This window comes from Anser cygnoides, chromosome 17 (assembly GCF_040182565.1).
Source record: "Anser cygnoides isolate HZ-2024a breed goose chromosome 17, Taihu_goose_T2T_genome, whole genome shotgun sequence".
Classification (NCBI taxonomy): domain Eukaryota; kingdom Metazoa; phylum Chordata; class Aves; order Anseriformes; family Anatidae; genus Anser; species Anser cygnoides.
The window spans coordinates 11,998,381-12,017,738 of NC_089889.1; the positions used below are offsets into that span (position 1 = coordinate 11,998,381).

At 57.6% G+C, this 19,358-nt stretch overlaps 2 protein-coding genes across 5 annotated transcripts in view; both read right to left on the minus strand.

The window, feature by feature from the left end:
- Window positions 1-1,575, minus strand: part of SRRM4 (serine/arginine repetitive matrix 4) — a 37,548-nt gene extending 35,973 nt beyond the window's left edge. Inside the window, exon 1 of one of the 4 annotated variants that reach the window (XM_048063861.2) lies at window positions 1,299-1,575. In XM_048063861.2, the coding sequence (XP_047919818.2) occupies window positions 1,299-1,429 (131 nt within the window). In that variant the 5' untranslated portion in view covers window positions 1,430-1,575. The remainder of the gene's footprint in view (window positions 1-1,298) is intronic. The other 3 variants (XM_048063858.2, XM_048063859.2, XM_048063857.2) reach the window with 3 other exon arrangements.
- An 8,575-nt stretch (window positions 1,576-10,150) lies between these two features.
- On the minus strand, window positions 10,151-17,620 carry LOC106031365 (uncharacterized). The gene is made up of 6 exons (XM_066978937.1): window positions 17,558-17,620; window positions 16,977-17,092; window positions 13,858-14,074; window positions 12,943-13,096; window positions 12,197-12,407; window positions 10,151-10,614 (listed from the first exon to the last, which is right to left on the minus strand). Exons 3-6 carry the CDS (start codon window positions 14,037-14,039, stop codon window positions 10,559-10,561), a joined length of 603 nt encoding a protein of 200 aa, XP_066835038.1. The 5' UTR covers window positions 14,040-14,074; window positions 16,977-17,092; window positions 17,558-17,620; the 3' UTR covers window positions 10,151-10,558.
- Window positions 17,621-19,358: the final 1,738 nt, after the last annotated feature.

Here is a 19,358-nt window from a genome sequence, read left to right on the forward strand (position 1 = left end):
CAGCCCCCGGCTGGGCATGGGCAGGATTAATGTATTCCTTTGTTCCGGGGACGAAACGTGGTTTTAGCAGGGCTTTAACCCGCTGAACCTCCCAGGGAGCTTGATGGGAATTAAGATGGAAGGGGATTTATCTCCGGGAGCGGCGGTGAGGGATGGGGCAGCGCCGTGCTCCGTTTCGGGGGGCTCGTGGGGAGCCAGCGGGGCACGGAGCCTCCCAGGGGGGCTGCGGGGCCAGCTGGAAGGAGGAAAATCCCCTCCTGCAAGGGGAAAACCCTGCTGCCCCACGGCTGTCAAGTGCGGGAGCAAACAGAAAGCCAGCTGGTCACCGCAGCGCCTCGCCGGGCTACCTGGCCTCCCCACCTGCCCCCGGTGCCGCTCGGCTTTAGGGGATTTGCTCCTAAATTAGCCCGGCGTGCTCTCGGGGCCACGAGGCCGATGCGATCGGCGTTGCTGTGAAGCCTTCAGGAAAGCCAGAGCGGGCTTTACGGGGGGTGCAGAGCAGGCGCCCAGCTCCGAGCCTTTCCCAGTTCCCAGCGCCGGTTCCCAGTTTCCCAACCCGACCGACGAGGCGGGGAGCAGCAGCAGCCCCAGGAGGCAGAAGCCTCGCTCACTCCCTTGGGAAAACAACGCCGAGAGGATGGCTTTAACCAACATCGAGGCAGCCAACAAAATAAATTCGGATGCTCCGAGGCTGGGAAGGCACTGTCGTGAAGAAGCCGCACGGGTCCTGGCGCATCCGATGGCCCGGTGGGTACCGGGTGGGCACCGCTGCCCCCCCTTGCCTTTTTCTGCGGGTTTTGGCCCCAGCTGAGCATCCAGCAAGGCAGGGGCTGCACACAGGCTACTTGTCCTGGGGGGGGGGACGACATGGACATTGGGTCCCCAGGGGTGCTCCCCCCCTGTGTCACCTTCCCGCGGGGTCCAGGTGCTGCAGGGACAAAGCCAGTGGGACGCACGCCCTGGGGGCTGCACAGCGAGGCTGGGGGCGACCCCACTTTGTGCCTGGTGACCCCCCCATTTTCCCCCCCTTCACCCCATAGCCCAGCAACAGCTTTCCAGCCCCCTGCTCGGAGGCAGCCAAAGTTTCCCAAGCGTGCATCAGCCTGGGGACGGGGTGCCCAGCCAGCGGGGGGGGGGACAGAGAGCCGGGGTCCCCCAGCCCTGCGCACGGGGGTCCCTTGGGTCCCCAGCCCCTAAGCGAGACCCCTCGGGGGTGGCAGAAGGGGGGGGGCACCAGCAGGGACTGGGGAAGAGACCGGTGGTGGTGCGGAGCCGGGGGTGGCTCCCCGAGCCCTTACCTGGGCAGCGGCTTGCGGGCGGTGATGCTGGCCACGATGATGCTCTCGGGGCGCGGCGTGGCCACGGCTTTGAAGGTGCCTCGCCAGAACTTCTCGAAGAGCTGCTTCTCGCCCTGCTGCACGCCGGCCATGGCCCCGGCACGGCCCGGCACGGCTCGGCTCGGCTCGGCCGCTCTCCGCGGTGCTGATCGCCGCTACATCCCTGCCGGCCCCGCGCGGCCCGGTTCGGCGCGGCTGGCGGGGGGCGTGTGGGGCCGAGCCGCTCCCGGCTGCCGTTTTGTGGCGGCGAGGCGGGGAATGGGGCCGGGCCCCGCCGCCGTCCCCTCCCCGGTGCCGCCTCCCGCAGCTGCTCCGCCGGGAGCATCCCTGGACCGAGAGCATCTCTGGGTCTGGAGCATCCTGCAGCCGGAGCGTCCTTGGGTCTGGAAAACCCCAGGATCCGGAGCATCCCTGAACCGGGAGCATCCCTGGATCCGGAGCATCCCTGAACCGGGAGCATCCCTGAAGCGGGAGCATCCCTGGATCCGGAGCATCCCTGAACCGGGAGCATCCCTGGATCCGGAGCATCCTGGACCCTGAGCATCCCTGGACCAGGAGCCCCAGGCCGGTCACTGCCCACGTAGACCACCCATTTTATCACCCAAATGGGTCCAGGGACGCTCCCCAGGAGCAGCTCCTCTGTGGCTGGGTTCAGCCTCGGGTTTTGCCCTCTCCCAGCTGCTCACTGGGACAAAAAAAAAAAAGAAAATAGGCACCAGCTCGGATCGCCGAGAGGAAAAGCAGCAGAAAGCCACGGAGAGCTTTGTGTATCTGGTCCGCACTGAGATCTGCATGGGGAAGGGGTTTGGGAAACAAACTCTTTCTTTCCTCCCCCTCCATCCTTTCCCATTTAATGGCGAGGTGGAGGGGCAGGGATGGGCTTTGCTGCCTCTCAGCCCCATCTTGGGGCAGCAGCAGGGAGGGAAATCCAAAGCGGCTCCAAAACCAAGGGCTCAGCACCCAGGGCAGGATCCGACCCCTCATCACCGGGGTACCTGGGCTGGTGCAAGTACAGTGCCGTGATTCCCCCCAGCCCCTTGTACCGAGCGCAATAAAAACGTCTCTGGGAGAAAACGCTTCTCAGAGCCGGCGCTTGGGAGCACGAGTGAGAGCCGGTGACCTTGGGTGGCTGAGACGCTCGCTATTGTGCCTCGGCAAGCCGCGTGCTGCTTTATGTAAGCAGCTGGGGATAGCGGAGCCGGGAACAATAGGCAGCGGGAGCTGAGGAAGGAGGGAAAATCACAGAAAACTTGATCACCTCCTTGCGATGGATACAAAATTAGCAGGAGGCAGCAGGGCTGGCGGCGGCGTTGCCTGTCTGAAATCCTCCAGCCCTGCTGATTTTTGCTTTCTGCCCCCAGGACCCGGGCTGCAGCCCTGCACCGAGAGCCACAACCCTAAAACCCTGAAACCTCTGGAGGCGGGGGCTGCGGAAGCAGCGGCAGTGGGGTCGGGCAGAGATCCAGCAGGGCTTTGTAAAACACAGCCAGCTCCACCTGGAAAGCCCGATGGGTTAGGACGGCATCTGCACGGGCAGAGAGCTCACCTTGTCCCACGGGGACGGCTTTACCCCCGGCTGGTGACCCCCTGTGGCTTCTCTTGCCTGAAGCAAGCGGGGAAGGATCCCAGCCCGGTGCCAGCTCCACCCCATAAGTGCAGCTCGTTGCCCCAACACCCAGCCCAGCACCAGCTCCGAGGTCTGCAGGATGAGCGCAGCCACCGCCAGCTGCAGCTGAGGCCCCACGGCACCACGCAACGCTTCCACCCCGCCTGGCCCTTCTCCCCTCTAATCCCCAGGCCACCTGTCCCCAAATGAGCCCGGCTGTCCCCAGCTGTCCCCAAATGTGCCCCCCCCAGCCCAGCCCAGCCCACACCTGGGGCTCGGCCCTGCCCGTGGGGCCGGGGAGCCCGGAGCTGCTCCGAACGCCCCCAAACTCGCTGCTGAAGGGGAGGAATAACAAATGTTTGCGCTATTAAATCAGCAGCACGGGTGGCGTGTGGGCAGGGGGGAGGCAGCGATGCTACAACGCGAAACCTCTCCTGGCGTACCTCGCGGAGACAGCAGCAGCCAATTAAGCAATTGGCTCCGTTAACGGAGGCTCCGAGGAATGCGCCTCCCCGCCGTACAATAACGGCGCTGTAATAAATTGCCTCGTAAATAAACAGCCTGGAAAAGCGGCGCAAGATGCCCAGAAAAAGCACAGTGGCGTACGCAGGGGCAACGCCGGGTGTCACCGGCGCAGCTGCCAGCCCCGTGCCACCCCCTGGCGATGCTTATTTCCCCCTTTTCCTCCCCCAAACCCATAGGGCCAACCTCCCCTTGTCCCCCCGCCACCCCAGGTTTAGATCTGGGGGTGAGCAGCAAAAGAAGCTGCCCCCGCCGCGGCTGAAGCCGAGAGGAGCGCAGGGGAGCAGTGGGGTGGCTCCGTGCGTGCTGAGAGGTGCCCCCGGGGATGGGAAGCAGAAAATGTGTTTACCCAGGATTACATTTTAATCTCTTCCCCCCTTCTAGAGAGAGAAGAGAGCTGGGTTCGGCCTGGAGCCGGACAAATATTTTCCTACAAATGTTGAATTTCCCCTTGGGTTTGGATTATTTGCTTGGTGCGCAACACACCGCAGAACCCCGGTGGGTGCTGAGCACCCACTGCTCTGTGCCCGTGATGCTTGGGGTCCCTGAATCCCCAGGGAAGCAGAACCAGGCCTGTCCCCATGTCCCCACAGCCAGGACACTGACGGTGCAGTGACCCCACTGGCATGGCACCGTCCTGGCACCTCGACCCACACCTCCATGTCCCCATTGCCCCCCACGCCAAAGGTGCTTCAGCTGCACGAGGCCAGAGGAAGAAACGGAGCCTGGTTTTGCACAAAACCTCCCTATTTCCACCTCCACTTCATCCCCCAACCAAGCAGGCTTCCTGCAAATGCAGAAAATCAATAATTACCTTTGGAAGTATTCATTAGAACTCGAGAGTCAATAAACAAAAGCTGCGAGTGCCCTCGACTCATTACACTTCAGAAGCACCTACCAATTATTCCCTCCCCTAACCCAGCCCCAGGCAGCAGGGGGGGATTTCGGCCGCGTGCTGAGGCTGCTGCACTTCGTGGGGTCCATCCCTCACACACCAGCATGAGGTCTTTCCCTTTGGAAACATCCATTTTATGGAAAGTTCTCCCCCCTTGAAAGGCTCCCGGGCAGAGCCGCACACACCGCGGGGTCCCTCTGCTGTCCCCACAGCTGGGGACATCCAAGGATGAGGCTTTGGAAGAGAGGGAGAACAGGGAAAGGAGAAATAAGCCCTTTTTCCTTGAAATAGGAGGGCTGCCCAGCAAATGTGGGGAGGTGGAAATTTCGGCCGCAATTTTGGCAGCCGGCAGCATCCAGCCTTTGGCACTGGGATGGCACCAGGGCTTGGAGACAGGGTGGTGCTGGGACTTGCCCATCCCATCCAACCCCGTCCCATCCCATCCCTCCTTTCCATGGGGACATCAGCCAAGATTTGGGGCAGGCTTTCTCCCAGCGCCTGTCCAAGACAATTCCCATCAAGGCTGGGACAGGAAAGCGCCCATGGCCCACGCAGGACAGGACGTAGCCGCTTCTCGCTCCTGCTGCAGCTCCTTTGACTGTGGCCTTGTGCACTGCTCGCGGGGGGACAGGCACCCCTGCCCCACTAATGTAGCAATTAGACATGTTCAGATTAATCAGATAATTGAGCAGAAATGCGCTAATTGAATAAACAGGAGAGCTGAATGCCAATGACATGGGGAGAAAAGGAGGACGGGGACGGGAGGTGCGCTGGGCAGTGTGGGGACGTGATGCTGCCCGCCAAGAGCGCGGGGACGTGTCCCCGGCTCCCAGGAGGCTGAGCTGAGGGGCTGGGGGGTCCCAAGGACCAGGGGGCGGTGCTGGAGATGAGCTCGATGCAGCAGGGATGGAGTCATTGCACCGGTGAGGATGGGCCAGCTCCTGGAAGGTGGCAGAGCCCAACCCATCCCTTCCCTCCCCGTGTCCCCGCGGTGCCAGAAGCAGCCCGTTCAAGCCACGGCCACGGCTTTTTCTTCCCTTCTGTGTCTACAAAAATCTCCAGGGTGGGAGACAGGAATTACCATTTCCCCATCCTGCTGCAGCAGACGGCAGAGAACCAGCCCCAGGAGCACGCAGCGGAGCCGTGCAGCCTCCAAGAGCTCCGGCGGGCGCGGGCGGTGTTTCGGCACCGCCGGCACAGCCCAGCAGCACTGGGGCGCCCGTGCTGGCGTCGTGCAATGCCTGGCAGGAGCGCAGCCTCTGCCATGAGAGCTTCAACTGCTGCGAAGAACGAACAGAGAATTTGGGGCACGGACACTTCCCATTAAGACACGCTAATGAAATGTGAAAATGTTTTGCTGTGCCGTAATTTTATATATTTTTGAATGCAGCCGCAGCTGCGGCGCTGTTAGACGAGGGGCTAATTTGAATGTCAACTAAACCAGGTGAAATTACGGCCGAGTATGCCACGGGAACCAACGTGGCCGGGGACGTGTCCAGGAGCCCCAAGTCTTGCTGACCTTGCCCTCTCCTTACAACCTGGACCAAGAGCCCCATCTCACGTCACCTCCACGGTCGAGCCCTGCCAGCTGCCACCAGCACGAGGGTCACAGGGCACCAAGTGACAAGGACAGGGGCGGCCACCCTAGGGAACAAAGCCACAGGCCCCTGGAGTTTGTCCTCAGCTGCTTGGGGTGCTCGGGGGGTCGGGTTTTTAAAAGCTCCCGGCAGTGCCTGCTGGCCCCTGGTTTATTCGCACAATTACAGCATCGCGTTGGCAGCGCGATGAGTTGCGGTTTGCTCCGGGTAAATAGCAGCCCCTCGGGTTGCTCCCAAAATGCATTTACTTGATGGGAGTAAAAGAACAAAACTAAGCGGGCTATGCGAGGAGCAGGAGCACGGAACACAGGCTGTTCGCTCCCGGATTTTTTTTTTTAATAGAATAAAAAGGAGATTATTGGCTACAATTAATTGTTCACACTCTACAGAAGATGAAAGTGCAGGGAGTAAACAGATGCCGGTCACGATTCGGCGCTCATTAAGGCAGGAGCAGGATTCATTTCATACGCGTGATTAACTCCTGGCCACTGATGATTTACACGGCAGATGATCAAAAGAGAATTAATTATGCCACAAATGGGGCTGTGCCAACCCGGCAGGCCGGCGCTGCCGACGGTGGAGCCCACGGCCCCCGACATCGGGGCTGGAGCCGCCGGCATCCCCTGCAAACAGCAACGGAGCAGAAAATCCAGACATGTCCTTCCCTCGGGATGGCTTTTGAGCAGCTCGGTGGACATCACCCCCTCGCACTGATGTTCCACAGCAGTGGGTTTAAGCCCAAGGGTGACCCATTGCTCTTCTGGGGCTGGTTCTGGTGGCTGTGAGTGCAGGGGAGCTGCAGGCAGTGCCACAGAGCGCGGCGTGGCACGGTGCGGGTATCCTCTGCCCAGCTTCCTGCCCCTCGTTAGCAGTAATTAACCTGGGGAAGGCTTCTCTCCACTCGACATCTTTTCTTTCCTCAGTGATTGATGGAGTCCCTCGCCCTTACAAATCCACGCGGTAATTAAAGGAAGGGACTCCGCACCCTGAGCCTGATTTATTTTTTAATACAGCCCCCTTTTGATCTCATCTCTCTCCCTTAATTTAATTAGGAGCTGGGAATCAGCGTCCCTCCACCACCAGAGCTGCTCTGCCTTGCTTGGGTTCCTCCATCCCCAAAACTGGACGGCTCGCAATTTCCAGGAGCTCCATTAAGCACCAGCCCTGCTCTCACTTTATGAGCTGGAAGGGAAAAATCTCCCCTCGGTTTCAGCGTTTAGTCAATAACTGGAGGGAGGGCTGGTTTGCTTGCAGTGGGAGGCTCCTCTAACAGGCAGTGAGCAAGGTGGGATGCTCGCTTCCCTCCCAAACCCCAAATTACCGCAGGGCTTCTCCACCCCTGGCAGACCCCGGGCCGAGCCACTGCGCAGCATCACGGGGAGCACCGCGGTGCAATAACTCCTTCCCACACAGCCTGGGCGACCGCAGGCATTTTAAGGAAAGAATGAAAAAAAAATGAAAAAAGGGCATTTGTGTTTAAATCCCCTCCAGGGCTTTTATTTGTGAGCTCCCTGGGGGGGCGAGGGGGCATGGCCCAGAGGTGCCCACAGAGCCCAGCCGTAGGCACGGGCACCTGCCTGGTCCCCCCAAGCGCAGCCGAGCCCCCCGCTCAGCTAACGAACTCGTGCTGATTAGCGCCTGTTATTTTTAAAATCTTAATCTTAACTCCTGCAGGAGTCACCTTCAGCTCCGCGAGGCGGCCCCTCCCCGAGGAGGCGATGGGGAGATGAATTGATTGCCTGGAGCTGATTAGCAATTACGCCTGGCACGCTCCAGCTGTAAATACTGTCACCGCAGCCAGGGACGAGGTGTGGGGGGGCCTGGGGTGCTGCATTATTAGGAGCAGGAGGCAGCAGACCCCAAAAGAACACTTCCCAAAGATTTTGGTAGCCGCCAAATCCCCTGAGATCACGGCATGCTCCTGCCCGACCAGCCCGCTGCGCGCGGGTGCTCGTGAGTTGTGTCTTTAATACGGTGCAGGAATATTTGCCCCATAAATTTTTAAGAGCAGATTTACAGACCTTAACGGCCTCACAGGCTGTTAGTGCAGCAGCGCTCTCCTGGGCCCCCTCCCCACGGGGCTGGCAGCGTAGAGCTGCCCAGGGGCTGTGGACACTGCCACCACCCAGCCCTGACCTGCTCCATCCCGAGGGACACCAAGGTCCCCGATCGGGCCCAGGCAGCACCCGAGGATCAAACCCGCCTCACCTCCAGCAGGACCATGAAGAGAGGCACACGCAATGCCACTGCTTTGGCAAGCTGTCATCTCTCTGCCTGTCGCCTTCAGAGGAGCTGGCTATTTAACCAGCTCTTAAACATTACAGCTGCTCGGCTGCAAAGCAGCTCCGTGACACAAGCCCCCGCTCCCAGGCGCTTTAAAAGAAATGAGAAACAAATTGAATTGTACTCGAAGGCGACTTCTGGGGAGATAAAGCCAAGGCTTCGCACTCGGGTGCGGTGGCAGCAAGAGAGACGAGCTTCACCTCCCTGCACCGCCCTGGCAGTGATGGACGATGCCACTACCAGAGCACCACAAACCCGGGCAGCTTAAAAACAAAACATGCTGAGGGCCAGCAGGCTTCGTGCTTGGGGTTACCCCTGCTGGGGACAGGCTTCTGAGGTCTAACAGCACCACAACAAACAATCAGTGGTTAAAGAGGCTGGGTTTGTCCCTGAGCTGATGCTCTCCAGCTCCAAGCTGCTCCTGGCTGATGGTGCTCGCTTCAAGATGACCGGAATTGGGGCAACCTCAAGCCAAAATCTCTCTACAGCCTCAGCTGGAGGCTGCAGGGCTTTCATTCCCAGTCTTCGCCAAATCCGTGCAGCAGCAGCAAAATTCACCAGCCCTGCACAGAGGCATCCGTGATCCCAGCAATCCTGGAAAAGGAAAAATAGATTTAAAAAAGATGCTGGTTCGCAAGGGCTGGCCGTGATTCACGGAGTGGAGGCTGACACAGAGGAAGGGCAGCTCTGGGAGGCTTGGCCCAGGAGGAGGACGTGGCCTCTCCCCACAGAGCCCCGGCCGCTCGCCTGCCAAACAGCCTCGGTGTGGCAGCTCCGCCAGGCAGCGCCGTGATTAACGAGACACCGGAGCTGTCGCTCCGCGCTGTGATGAGGTTGTAATCGAACAAGATAGATTAGGTGAAAATGCTTGCAAGGGAAGAAAAGGGGTGGTTCTGGCGCACTCGGCCAGGCTGTTAACCCCGACTGGTACTGGGCTGCTCCCAGCACCCACCAGAAGCCAGTCGCGTCGGGCTGCAAAAGCTCCAGGAAGGCTGGGGAGGGCTCAGCTGCCTGGGGAGGACAACGTAATGCTCTTCACAGCTGGGACCTTGCCGTCAAATCCCTCTTCCGTTGACTAGACCAGAAATCATCTGCTTGATCTTCAACCAGCAGTTCAAAGCCTTTACATCGGTCTCAAGATTCATTAGCAGCTGAATAATAATCCCGGATAAGTCTCATCGAGGCGTAAGAACCTTCCCTGCTGCCTTGGGTGTCAAGGGGGCGAACCACAACCTGGTGCCAGGACCCCCTGGCCTGGCCCCATTTTTGGGTGTAGGCTGCTGTGTTTTCTCCTGGCACGAGCAGAGGGGTGCTGTCGCCCACGGCAGGGGCTCCCCAGCAGCAGAGGACAAGCTACGGGTGGTGCAGAGCTGGTGGAGGCTCAAGACTCTGCAGCAGGAGGCTCGAGAGAGAGGCACGTGCATCGCCTGTGGGTGGCCATTAAATACGGAGGAACGGCCTCAGAGCTGGGGCATCCTCAAACGCAAGCAGAGGGAAGCACAGAAAAGGCTCTGGAGGCTTCCTGCTCACACTTGTCCTGTCCTCGCAGGGGTGGGCACCGAGCCTGATGGACACTCAGCATGCCCCAGAAGGTCAGGATTCACGCTCCAGACTCCCGTTGTGCCCATGACATCTCTGATCCAAAAGCTGTTGCTGTCCCCTGGCTGTCACCGCCGCAGGACACAAGGTGTTCCCTGAGCCAGAGGACGACAGCCTCGCAGCTCCGTCTGCGTGCGGGTGACATTCCTTTACTTCCAGCCCCCCTTTCCCCAGGCACCTCCTCTCCTCAGAAATGGCAGCAAGAAAAAATAAATAATCAGCTGCAGAGAGCTGGCTGCACCAGGACATTTATTTCATAGAATGCATCATTTATTTTCAATTATCAGCGTACCTCCCCCCCCCCCCCGCTCCCTCCCTCCCTCCCCGCGCACTTGGCGGATCGCTGGGACAAAGTTTGCAGAGTTGCAAAACGGCGGCGGCGGAGCCGGCGGCCCCGCGCAAGGCGAGGCGGAGCGGGGCACACGTGCTGGGGTGGCGCGGGGGGAAGGACAGGGGGACAGAAGGGACGGGGCCGCGGGTCAGACAGAGCAGGGAGAGGCGCCCTGCCTGTCGGCTTACCTCGGCCCGACGTGCTGAAGAGGTGCGGCGGCAGCGGAGCAGAGGCGACGATGGGGAGGCTGTAGGGAAGAGGCGCAGGCAGGGGCCAGAGCGGTGCTGTAGGCATCTTATCCCTCTATAAGCTCTTCCAGCCTCACAGCCCCAATCTTCTCTCCCTTGTCCTCTCCTCCTGGGACTGGAGACAGACCTCAAGCTGTCCTCACCTCCTTGGGGACAGAGCCACGGCAACCTTGGGTGCTCGGGAGACGTCCAGACCTGGTGCGAGACGTGGTTTCTGAGCTGGTGATCTAAAAAACCATCCCACCCCGAGTCCCCACGTGGCCTATGGGCCTCCAAGCACCGGAGCTGCCAGAGCGCTGTCGCGACACCCCCTGCTGCCCGCAGCACCCTTGTCCCACTGGGTGCAGGCAGGGGTCGAGGTGCGGCACTCGCTGGCTCTGCCTTACGCTCGCGCTCCGCAAGGCTTCTTATTCCCAGGTCGATCTCAGTCAGAGCCATTTAAAGATCTCTGACATATCATGAAGGATTCTCTAATGGGGTTCAGCAGACTAAGATTTATATCAAAAAGCCCCAATTTATTGAATTAATGCTGCAGAGCGAAACCATGGCTGCTTAACAACTGGAGTATCAGTATTTTACAGCAACATAACTAATAAGGCCATTAATACAAACCGGGCTCCCTCCTGACATTTATATCACTGTAAATCTCTCTCAGCACTAGAATTATTTATGCCATCCCAGGCACTCGAGGAGCGCTGTCGTCCTTTATCAGGCTGAAAGATTTAAGCCACGAGATGATGATGCTAACTGTAATAAAAAGGGAGCGCAAGAGGAGCGGGGACAGCGTTGGCACAGCAGGAATGGGGCCGGGACCCTGACCCAAGGACACCGGGTGCAGATGCGAGCCTAGCCCTTGCTTTTGGGGAGCAGCTCCCCATTTCCAGCAGCGATGGGGGCCAGAGGCACCTGCAGTCCCAGGCCTTGAGATCAAACCCATGGGACGTATCTGGCTGCAGTTTCCCATGTGTGCCAGGTTTGCCCTGAGCAAAGAAAACTTTGAAAGAGAAAGAAATGAAGCTGCACAGGGCGAGGAAGGTTTAAAAACCAAAAAAGCAGCCCCAGCCCTGGCCAAGCAGCAAGGGAAACCATAAATAGGAAGGAGGATGGGGTGGGGGCAGTGGGAGAGGAGAGGAGCCTGACAGACCTCGGTGAGTACTAATTATTTCTGGCATTATCTGCACAGACAGATAAGGTTTTCATTAATAAATGTGAAGAGGAACAGGGGGAGGAGGTGGAGAGGAGTGGGGAGGGGGACACAGAGAGAAGCAGCAACAGCTGAGTGCCAGGCGAGATCTGCAAATTAGCCACAACCACCAGCAAAATGCAATCAGGTACAGGGAGCAATTAGGGGCCCAGCCAGCAGTGGTGGCAGCACAGGGGGACATGGGGGACAGTAATTAGCTGCCAAGCCTGTCCCCACTCACCTTTGCTTTGCGGGCTGCCTCGTAATTCCCGACACGTTGGAAATGGAATCGTTAGTAATCTTTCATACGCAGGGCCTTATTAAACCCGCTATCTGTGCTTATTTAATTGGAAGGAGATAAAGCCAGGCCAGCCCGGGAAGCAGGGCTGGGGTGATGCATCATCTCGCTGCAGCCTTGCTTTTAAACCCAAATGCGCAGGCACACGTGCGTGCACGGGGTGACAGGGGCTGCAAGGATGCCAGAGCCATGAATTCGGACTTCTATCTCTGGGCAGGCTGTGACAGCGCTGAGAGGCAGGAGGAAAAGGAAAGCCCAGCTCCCCCGTGCTCCCTCGGTTTGCAGGCAGAGCGTACCTGGGCTGCGGGGCAGGATGGGGCCGGAGCACCACAGGGCTGGCTTCGTGCAGTGGGGTTTGCGGCCAGGTGAAGGAGCTGCAGCAATTAGCAGAAGCACACCGGTCCTCTCTTGGCCTCGGTTCTCATGGCAACGGGGCGTTTCGGCACATTTCTCCATGCACAACCTCACCACAAAGGTCAGCACGGGAGAGGAAGATGTTTGGTCCAGCTGAAACAGAATATCGGGCAACTCATTAAATCCCGGACAAACCGGAACACCTCCCCCCAAAGCCCACCTCTGAGCCATCCCCAAACCAACCTCCCCAGGGTGCGCGCGAGGGCCACAGCTCAGCAGCTCACAAGTGACGTTTCTACCAGCCCCCCTGCTCTCCTCTGGGAGCTGCTCCCTTCGATTGCTTTGAGAGAAGACAACCTCCTCCCTGCTGGGCAGACCTGCCGCTCTCCTGCCACAGCCCCTTCTTTCAGAGAAGCCAGGGCTCCAGGGCCTCTAGAAAACTTTATTCACAGAGTGGGGAAATGGAGAGAGAATTGCTTTTCTCTGTTTTATTAGAGGCAAGTCTTCATACGGCTCTCCTTAAACCACGGCATTACAAAGGAAGTGAGAGCCATGCATAGGTGAAAGGACAATTTTTCTGGAGGCAGGGCAAGGTGCCGTCACTGTAAGCACTTAATTAGGAGTCGAAGTGCTAGACCAAGGAGTTTTGCCCGCAGAGATTTACCAGACACAACCACAAGCTGCTTACTTCTTCAAACAGCTGAGCAGGAATTGTTTCTTTCTGCTTGAAACTAGGAGCCTGTGTCCAGGTCCAGCTGCTGAAAGGCAGCAGAGCCACTGCATCTCTTTGTGCCACTCCAAGCAGAGATGATACAGGCTCAAGGATGGGGGTGGTTTCTGCCCTGGGAAGAGAAGATGCTCTTAACCAGCAGATTTAGATCCCCTCACCACAGACAGCACTTCCTTCCCTCCGAAACAGGGCTCCGAAGCCTGCTGAGCAGCATGTGGGTGAGCAGACCCCATGAGGCAGTGCAGGAGAAAGTCGAGGAGAACAGAACAAACACAAACCCTGCTTCAGCAGGCAGAACTTGCACTACAGCCTACCCAAACCAGGCTTTGGCCACAGCAATGGTGCTGGTGGATACGGGGCTCATCCCCAGCCAGGGACCAGCGGTTCTCTCCTAACCAGCCAGGCCCGCAGCAGTCTTCCAGATGTCCACCAGCTCTTGGGAGCCAGAAGAATAGCGAGGATTTCAGCCAGAGACCTCCATTTAATGGGCAAGAAGGCTGAGACCAAGTTTCACCTCTTTGAAATTTAAGATGAAAACTCCCTGTGTTAACAGCAGCTTTTCTGGGGAAAGTTAGCAAAGTCTATCTGCAGGCAGAAATCTCCTAAAAGGAGCAATTACGACCGGGACCAGAAGAGAGGCTTTGATCAGTTAAAGAGACATTTTCCCTGAGACAACAGTTCAGGACGGAGAAGCATGAGCTGCCTCACAAAAGGCACTCCGACCAGCACAGTTCCCCTCCCCGGTGCTCTGCACTACAAAGCCCAGTGCCACGGAAGAGGCAGAGGCACCGAGGAGGCGAAGCACACGCTGTGCTGGGACAAGCGCTGCGCACAGGACCCACCAGGAAGGAAGACAGCACCCACAGCACCTACCTGGCCAGAGGCGGGCACACGGACCTGCCATCCGACCCACTGCTAGATGGGAGGGCTGAAAATCCTCTTTGCTTCCTCCAGTAAACAGACGGCACCACATGGGGGTTTGGTTGGGAATCTCCCTTCGCTGGCACGGGGACAGCAGCAGGTGTCACGGGGTGAGCAGGGCGCGAAGGAGGCATCAGTAGTTCAGGATCCGAGGAAACAGCCCAAGATCCTGCCAGGAGAAGGACATGCTGATTGCTTTAATACACCTGCAAACATTAAGCTTGCAAGCCAAGCCTGCATTCAAGAAATCTCTAACATTTAAGGAGCTAAACACCCAGCGTATGACTGATGGAAAATTGAGAGCTTCTCTACATCAAGCTGTCTGAGGATGAACTGTCTGGGGATGTGTTCCCCAGTGCCCCCAAAGCATTTGCAATGCAGCTCAACCGGTGTCCTAGGTGGGAAGGGCTGCAAAGATTTATCTCATGCCTCTCCTCTGCCCCAAAGCCCATTCCTCCTTTGTCCTGACCGCGCTGGCAGCAGTCAGAGTCAGCTCTGCAATCCCCATTTAATGCTGCGGGGAGTTACTGGTGTCTCCTTTTGTGAGTCTTTTCCCCTCTCGGTCACTGAAGCAGAGGGAAGGTTTCTTCGTTTCCTTCCAGGTGACAAAGCACTGCTTCTGCGGCACTTCTTCCTGAGAGCAAACCCTGTGCCCCAAGCCCAGGGGGACCTAATGAGAAAGCAGACAGCCAGAAGAGCCTTGCTTCTCCGTTTCCCCTCCCTGCCTGCTCCCTGAAAGCGTCGGCACCCAAGGTGCCACCTGCAGCAGTCAGACAGTACTGTCCCCAGCATGAAGCAGAAGGGACAGCTCTGGCCTCCCATCCGAGCCTCGTCACTCCAGCCCAGAAGCGGCCCTTGACTCAAGTCAAGTTCGGCCCCAAGATAAGACTAAAAACCCCTCCAATTTCACCTCATTGGGAAAAAAGGGTTGGGAGGCCAAGTTCCACACCAGCTCCTCTGACCTCAGACGAGGGCAAGTGAACTCCAGGCTAATTAATAAAGAATTGCAGCGCTCGAAGGCTTTAGCGCTGTCATCTGTTGCTGCAGTTCAAGTCCATTAAGCACGGCCTCGCTCCGCTAATGCCGCCAGCCACCCATCGCTTCCCTGCAGCCAGCATGAACCGAGCCCGAGCGCTGGGCACTGACGGGAGCTGAGCACCCAGCTGCGCAGGAAGGGACCCAAGGGTGCTGAGCTGCTCCGCCAGGCAGAGCTACAGTGCCCCTGGGCTCGTGCTGCGAATGGAGCAGGTGTGGGGGGGATCCCATCCCCTCTCCTTTTAGGATCTTTCTCCTACCTATCACTCAGCTTTTCAGGAAGTGACATAAAACCTCCTTTCTCCAGGTACTGGTGGTAACAGCAGCGACGTGCCCTGCTTGGCTCTAATCAGCTGCAAAATCACCGAATTTTCTTCAGCTATGCGTTTTTTTTTAAATATCAAAATCTGGAACTGAGCTGGAAGAAAGTAAGCAAAATCCACCATGGCTAATTATTTGATCTTAATTGTCAAAAAAAAATAGTCGGATTGATGAAAGGAGTCGGTAAGCAGAACGATAGCATGAGTGTCCTCAAAGGCAAGCACTGTAACAGGATCCAAAAACAAGACTTTTCATAATCCTTGGGCTGTTAATTATCTAAACACTGGTCCCTTGGAGCTGCCTGAGTGAGGATTAATTAGTTTGTGAAATAATAGCTAAATTGATACTGGGAAGGAGTTTGGGTTCCAAACTAATGGCTGACGATTAGCCAGCCGGTTTCCCCATTTCTCTTTGCGATGCTCAGAAGGACATTTGTCTCTGCTGCTTTTTCAGAAAGGGGCCATTAATCAAACGAGCAGACGGCCCTTCCCAGACCTGTGATGTTGCGAAAAGACAAAAGGAAGGAGGAGGAGGAAACAGATCACCTACAAGTGTTAGGAAAAAGAAATCCTGAAACCCAGTGATTAGCAGCTACAGAGACCGTCTCCCCAAGGGGGCTGGATCCGTTCAACCAGAGCAATTCTCCTGGATGAAGAATATCTTCCGTGAAAGGCAGGTACCTACAGGAAAGGGATTTGACTGTCTCTAAAACAAATTACTTGCACTAATCCCAGCCACCAGGATTTGTCTCTCCTGATTCAGCCAAGTTTGATGTCTACGTTGTCACCACCTGCCAAAGCTTTCCCCATGAGCGGGCCACATGGGCATAAGGATTTGTAGGATCAACCCCTCTCACCTGGCTGCACACCTCACGGGACGTGGAGGAACGTCTCACATCAGTGCCTTTGACACTGCCGCACGTGGCTGAAGCCACCTGGCAGGCTCAGGAGGTGCCAGAAGCAAAGTGCACAGAGGTACCCGTGCATCCTACTTCCTCGCCTCCTCCAAACAGCCCCACGATGCTCCCCACCTCCCCAGGGGATGGCATTTGCAGTCACAGGATGGCGAGCTCAGGGCACGCAGCCTGCTGAGCACAGCACCACCTGGAGCAGGCATCTGCACAGCACCAGGGACCCCGCTGCCTTCCCAAACTGCTCAGCCTCCTGCCAAAGAGGAGGCACAGAGCCTTTTCTCCCGGCCCCTTCCCTCTCCCAAGCTCCCTGCCACCACACACACATTTATGGAGCACTCTGGGAAATCAACTTTGCATTGCAGCAAAGTGAAAGAGCAGCCAGCTGAAGGCTGCAGCATTAATCACACCAGCCTCTCACTCACGGAGCCTGTTGTCTTGAAAGTGTGTCTGCTCCATAAAATATGCACAGCTGACACGCATGAAGCCCTTCGCAGCATTTATTGATGTACATTACCTTGGCTTTTACAGCATAATAAATAACGGGAGAGGCAGACACCCGTCCCCTAATCAGTCTGCACTGCACTGCCCACCCTCCGCGGTGTCTCAAGCCGAGGTCTGCAGAGAACATCTCCCCTGGCACAGCACTGCTCAGAAACCCCGCCAGCAACACACGTCCAAGCCCCGGAAAGGTCGTGCTCCCAGGCAGGGAGGCCAAGATCGTGTTTCCTTTCCTGTGCAGGGGCCTTTAATAAGCAGGCACCACCAGCTAGCGAGAAAAGCATCCTTCCAAGCTGTTTGTTACCTTTGGCATCAGCTACGGGCAGAGGAGGGGCAGTGCTGGCTCTGCGCAGGGGGTTCTCAGCCTTTGGGCAGCGAGGAGGGGAATCACGTTTGTCTGTAGGAAAGTCCCTCCAGCACCTGCCAGAGCCACAGTGCAAAGTGCAGACGCTCTCCATGAATGTCCAGCAGCCCTACCGCGGGCCCCGGTGCCGCTCTGCCCCCGAAGCAGACTGCTGGCAGGCACATCTGCTCTCAGTTTACACCGCTTCTCAGCGGGATCAGACCTCAGTGGCTCGATACGCTACAGAGGAGGCTTAAGGAGAGCTCGAAGGAGAGATCCTATCGGATAAGAGTGAGCGGACAACAGTCCCGTATCACTGGGAAGCCACTCCATCTCCGGGAGGCTTGGTTTATCATCACAGGTCTCAGACAGCACAGAGTACCTACCGCGGTGTCAGACAGCGAGCAGCAAACATCTCATTAGTTACAGCAGGGCTCCTGCTGCTCCGCCAGCCTGGGTTGAAGCAGCTCGGAACGGGGAACAAAATTCCCCTCCTGGAAGCAGATCAAAGGCAGGGCAGGGCGAGGGGAGGAGGAACGCACCTTGCGGCTGCCGGTCCAGCAGCATCCTCCAGCTCCTGGAGCACGTAGGCTTCGGGCTGTGTAACCTTGTGGTCTCACTCCGCTGCAGTGCCTTCACTAGATTAATCACTCACGCCGTGGGCAAGAAAAGTCAAGTGGATACCGTCTCCTCGGCCATTACTCTGATTTTTCATCCTCCGCTTGCTGTGAACAAAACAGAAGTGACAGTGAGAGTGGCAGCTCACCAGCCTCGCGCGGGCTGCAGCACACAGCCCAGCACCCAGCGTCCCCGCGCCGTCATCCAAAGCAGGGCACGGAGCACCCACTGCTCGCTTCGCCCTTCACTGTCCAGCAAACCACTGATTTATCTCCAGGTGCCAGCTATTTATCTCCACCCCCAGTTGAAGAAGAGAAGGTACTTCTATTGGCAAGTTTTGGGGGCCCACACCAGGAACAGAAGTGAGGGGAGCACCAGAGCCCAAGGGAAGAGCTATTTTTTGGGGACAGTTACAGAGCTTTGAAGCTTTGGACTCACAGCACCCATGCTACCTCCTCCCTGCAAGGTATCGCAGCCCCCGAGAGGGGACTCGGCATGCTGAAATGGTGGGAACAGCTCCAGCTCCCGTGCAAGAAGCTGGGGGCAGCTCCACTTGGATCACACTCTGTTTTCAGCACAGGCTCTTCTCTTTGACCCCCTGAATCCCCCCTGGCCAACCTCTTGCTGTCTGCAGGCACCAATACCAGCCCGCCTGGGCTTTGCAGCCCAGCTAGCGCCGTGGGGAGAACACACGGTTCTCTCTTCCAGATTCCCTTTTAGCTGTTTGCTAGCCCCAGGGGGAGGAGGTAGTTTTTTCATCCTTTTTTACAAGGTGATTAAATGCTGCATTTGTAAAACACTTCATTCTGGGAAACAAATTATGTAAAACGCACTCAGTGGGACCTAATACGAACTGATACCATCAGCTAGCAACAGGGGCTCCACTTCCACGATTTGCTTTCCAGAGGCACCGACGAGCGCCGTGGATAACCTGCTGTCCTGCTCCAGCCCAGGACAGGGTCCCACCAGGCACAGAGCTCTGATCTTGCCCTGTCGCAGTCTCCTGATGACCTCGAAGCCTGCAGCTCCTGTGGGAAGAGCCAGCCGGCTGCAGGCACCTGCCTTCCAGGTCACATCCGTGCTGGGTGAGCCCTGGTCAGCTCGCATGCCGAGCAGCTCAGCGCAGGGACAGGCCAGCCTGGACGAGGCTTGGGCATCGCAAAGGGCGGCTGTGGAAAGTCTGGATCTCCTGCTGCTGCTTATTTTAGCACTTACAAGGGGTTTTCAGAGCTCTCCTGTTGCTGCTACCTCTGCTGTGGCACTCCAGGCACGGAGAGCTGGAAGAAAAGCAGCTGGATGGGGTTTCGCTCATCTCCAAGCACCTCCAGGGGATGCACTACCTGCCCCCAGCCCTGACCAGTGACTACCCAACAAGAGACAAGGCCAACTGGACCCAGCTTTCCACGTCTCAGATCACTAACGACAGGAAACGACGCTGCTTCCCTGAGGACAGGCCACTTGTCAGGGCAGGTGGCTGCAGCAGAGGAGAAAGGAGCTCTTCTTCTGGACAGGCTTCCAGGGGATAGCACCGCGGGCAGGTAACGTGCTGGATTAGAAGAGAAACCAGTCTTAGAGCCTGCCTCGGGTGTATTGCTGATGAAAAAGGAGGAAGAGCGAAATCAAGATTTCCTGCCCCCAATTTGCTGACTCAGTAATGACTCAAGTGACTAAATTTAGCTATTGAAGTGCTCAGCAGCAGGGTGAGCGCCTGCTGGCCTTTCCTTA

Excerpts from the sequence above, each read along its gene's own strand:
- LOC106031365 (XM_066978937.1), bottom strand. The coding sequence starts at position 14,039 with ATGCCTCCTTCGCGCCCTGCTCACCCCGTGACACCTGCTGCTGTCCCC. Across the intron at positions 12,408-12,942 it reads CTGCTCAGCTGTTTGAAGAA|CTGGACCAAACATCTTCCTC; the intron begins GTAAGCAGCTTG and ends ATTCTGTTTCAG. Across the intron at positions 10,615-12,196 it reads CATCCTGCCCCGCAGCCCAG|GTCTGGACGTCTCCCGAGCA; the intron begins GTACGCTCTGCC and ends GTCTCGCACCAG.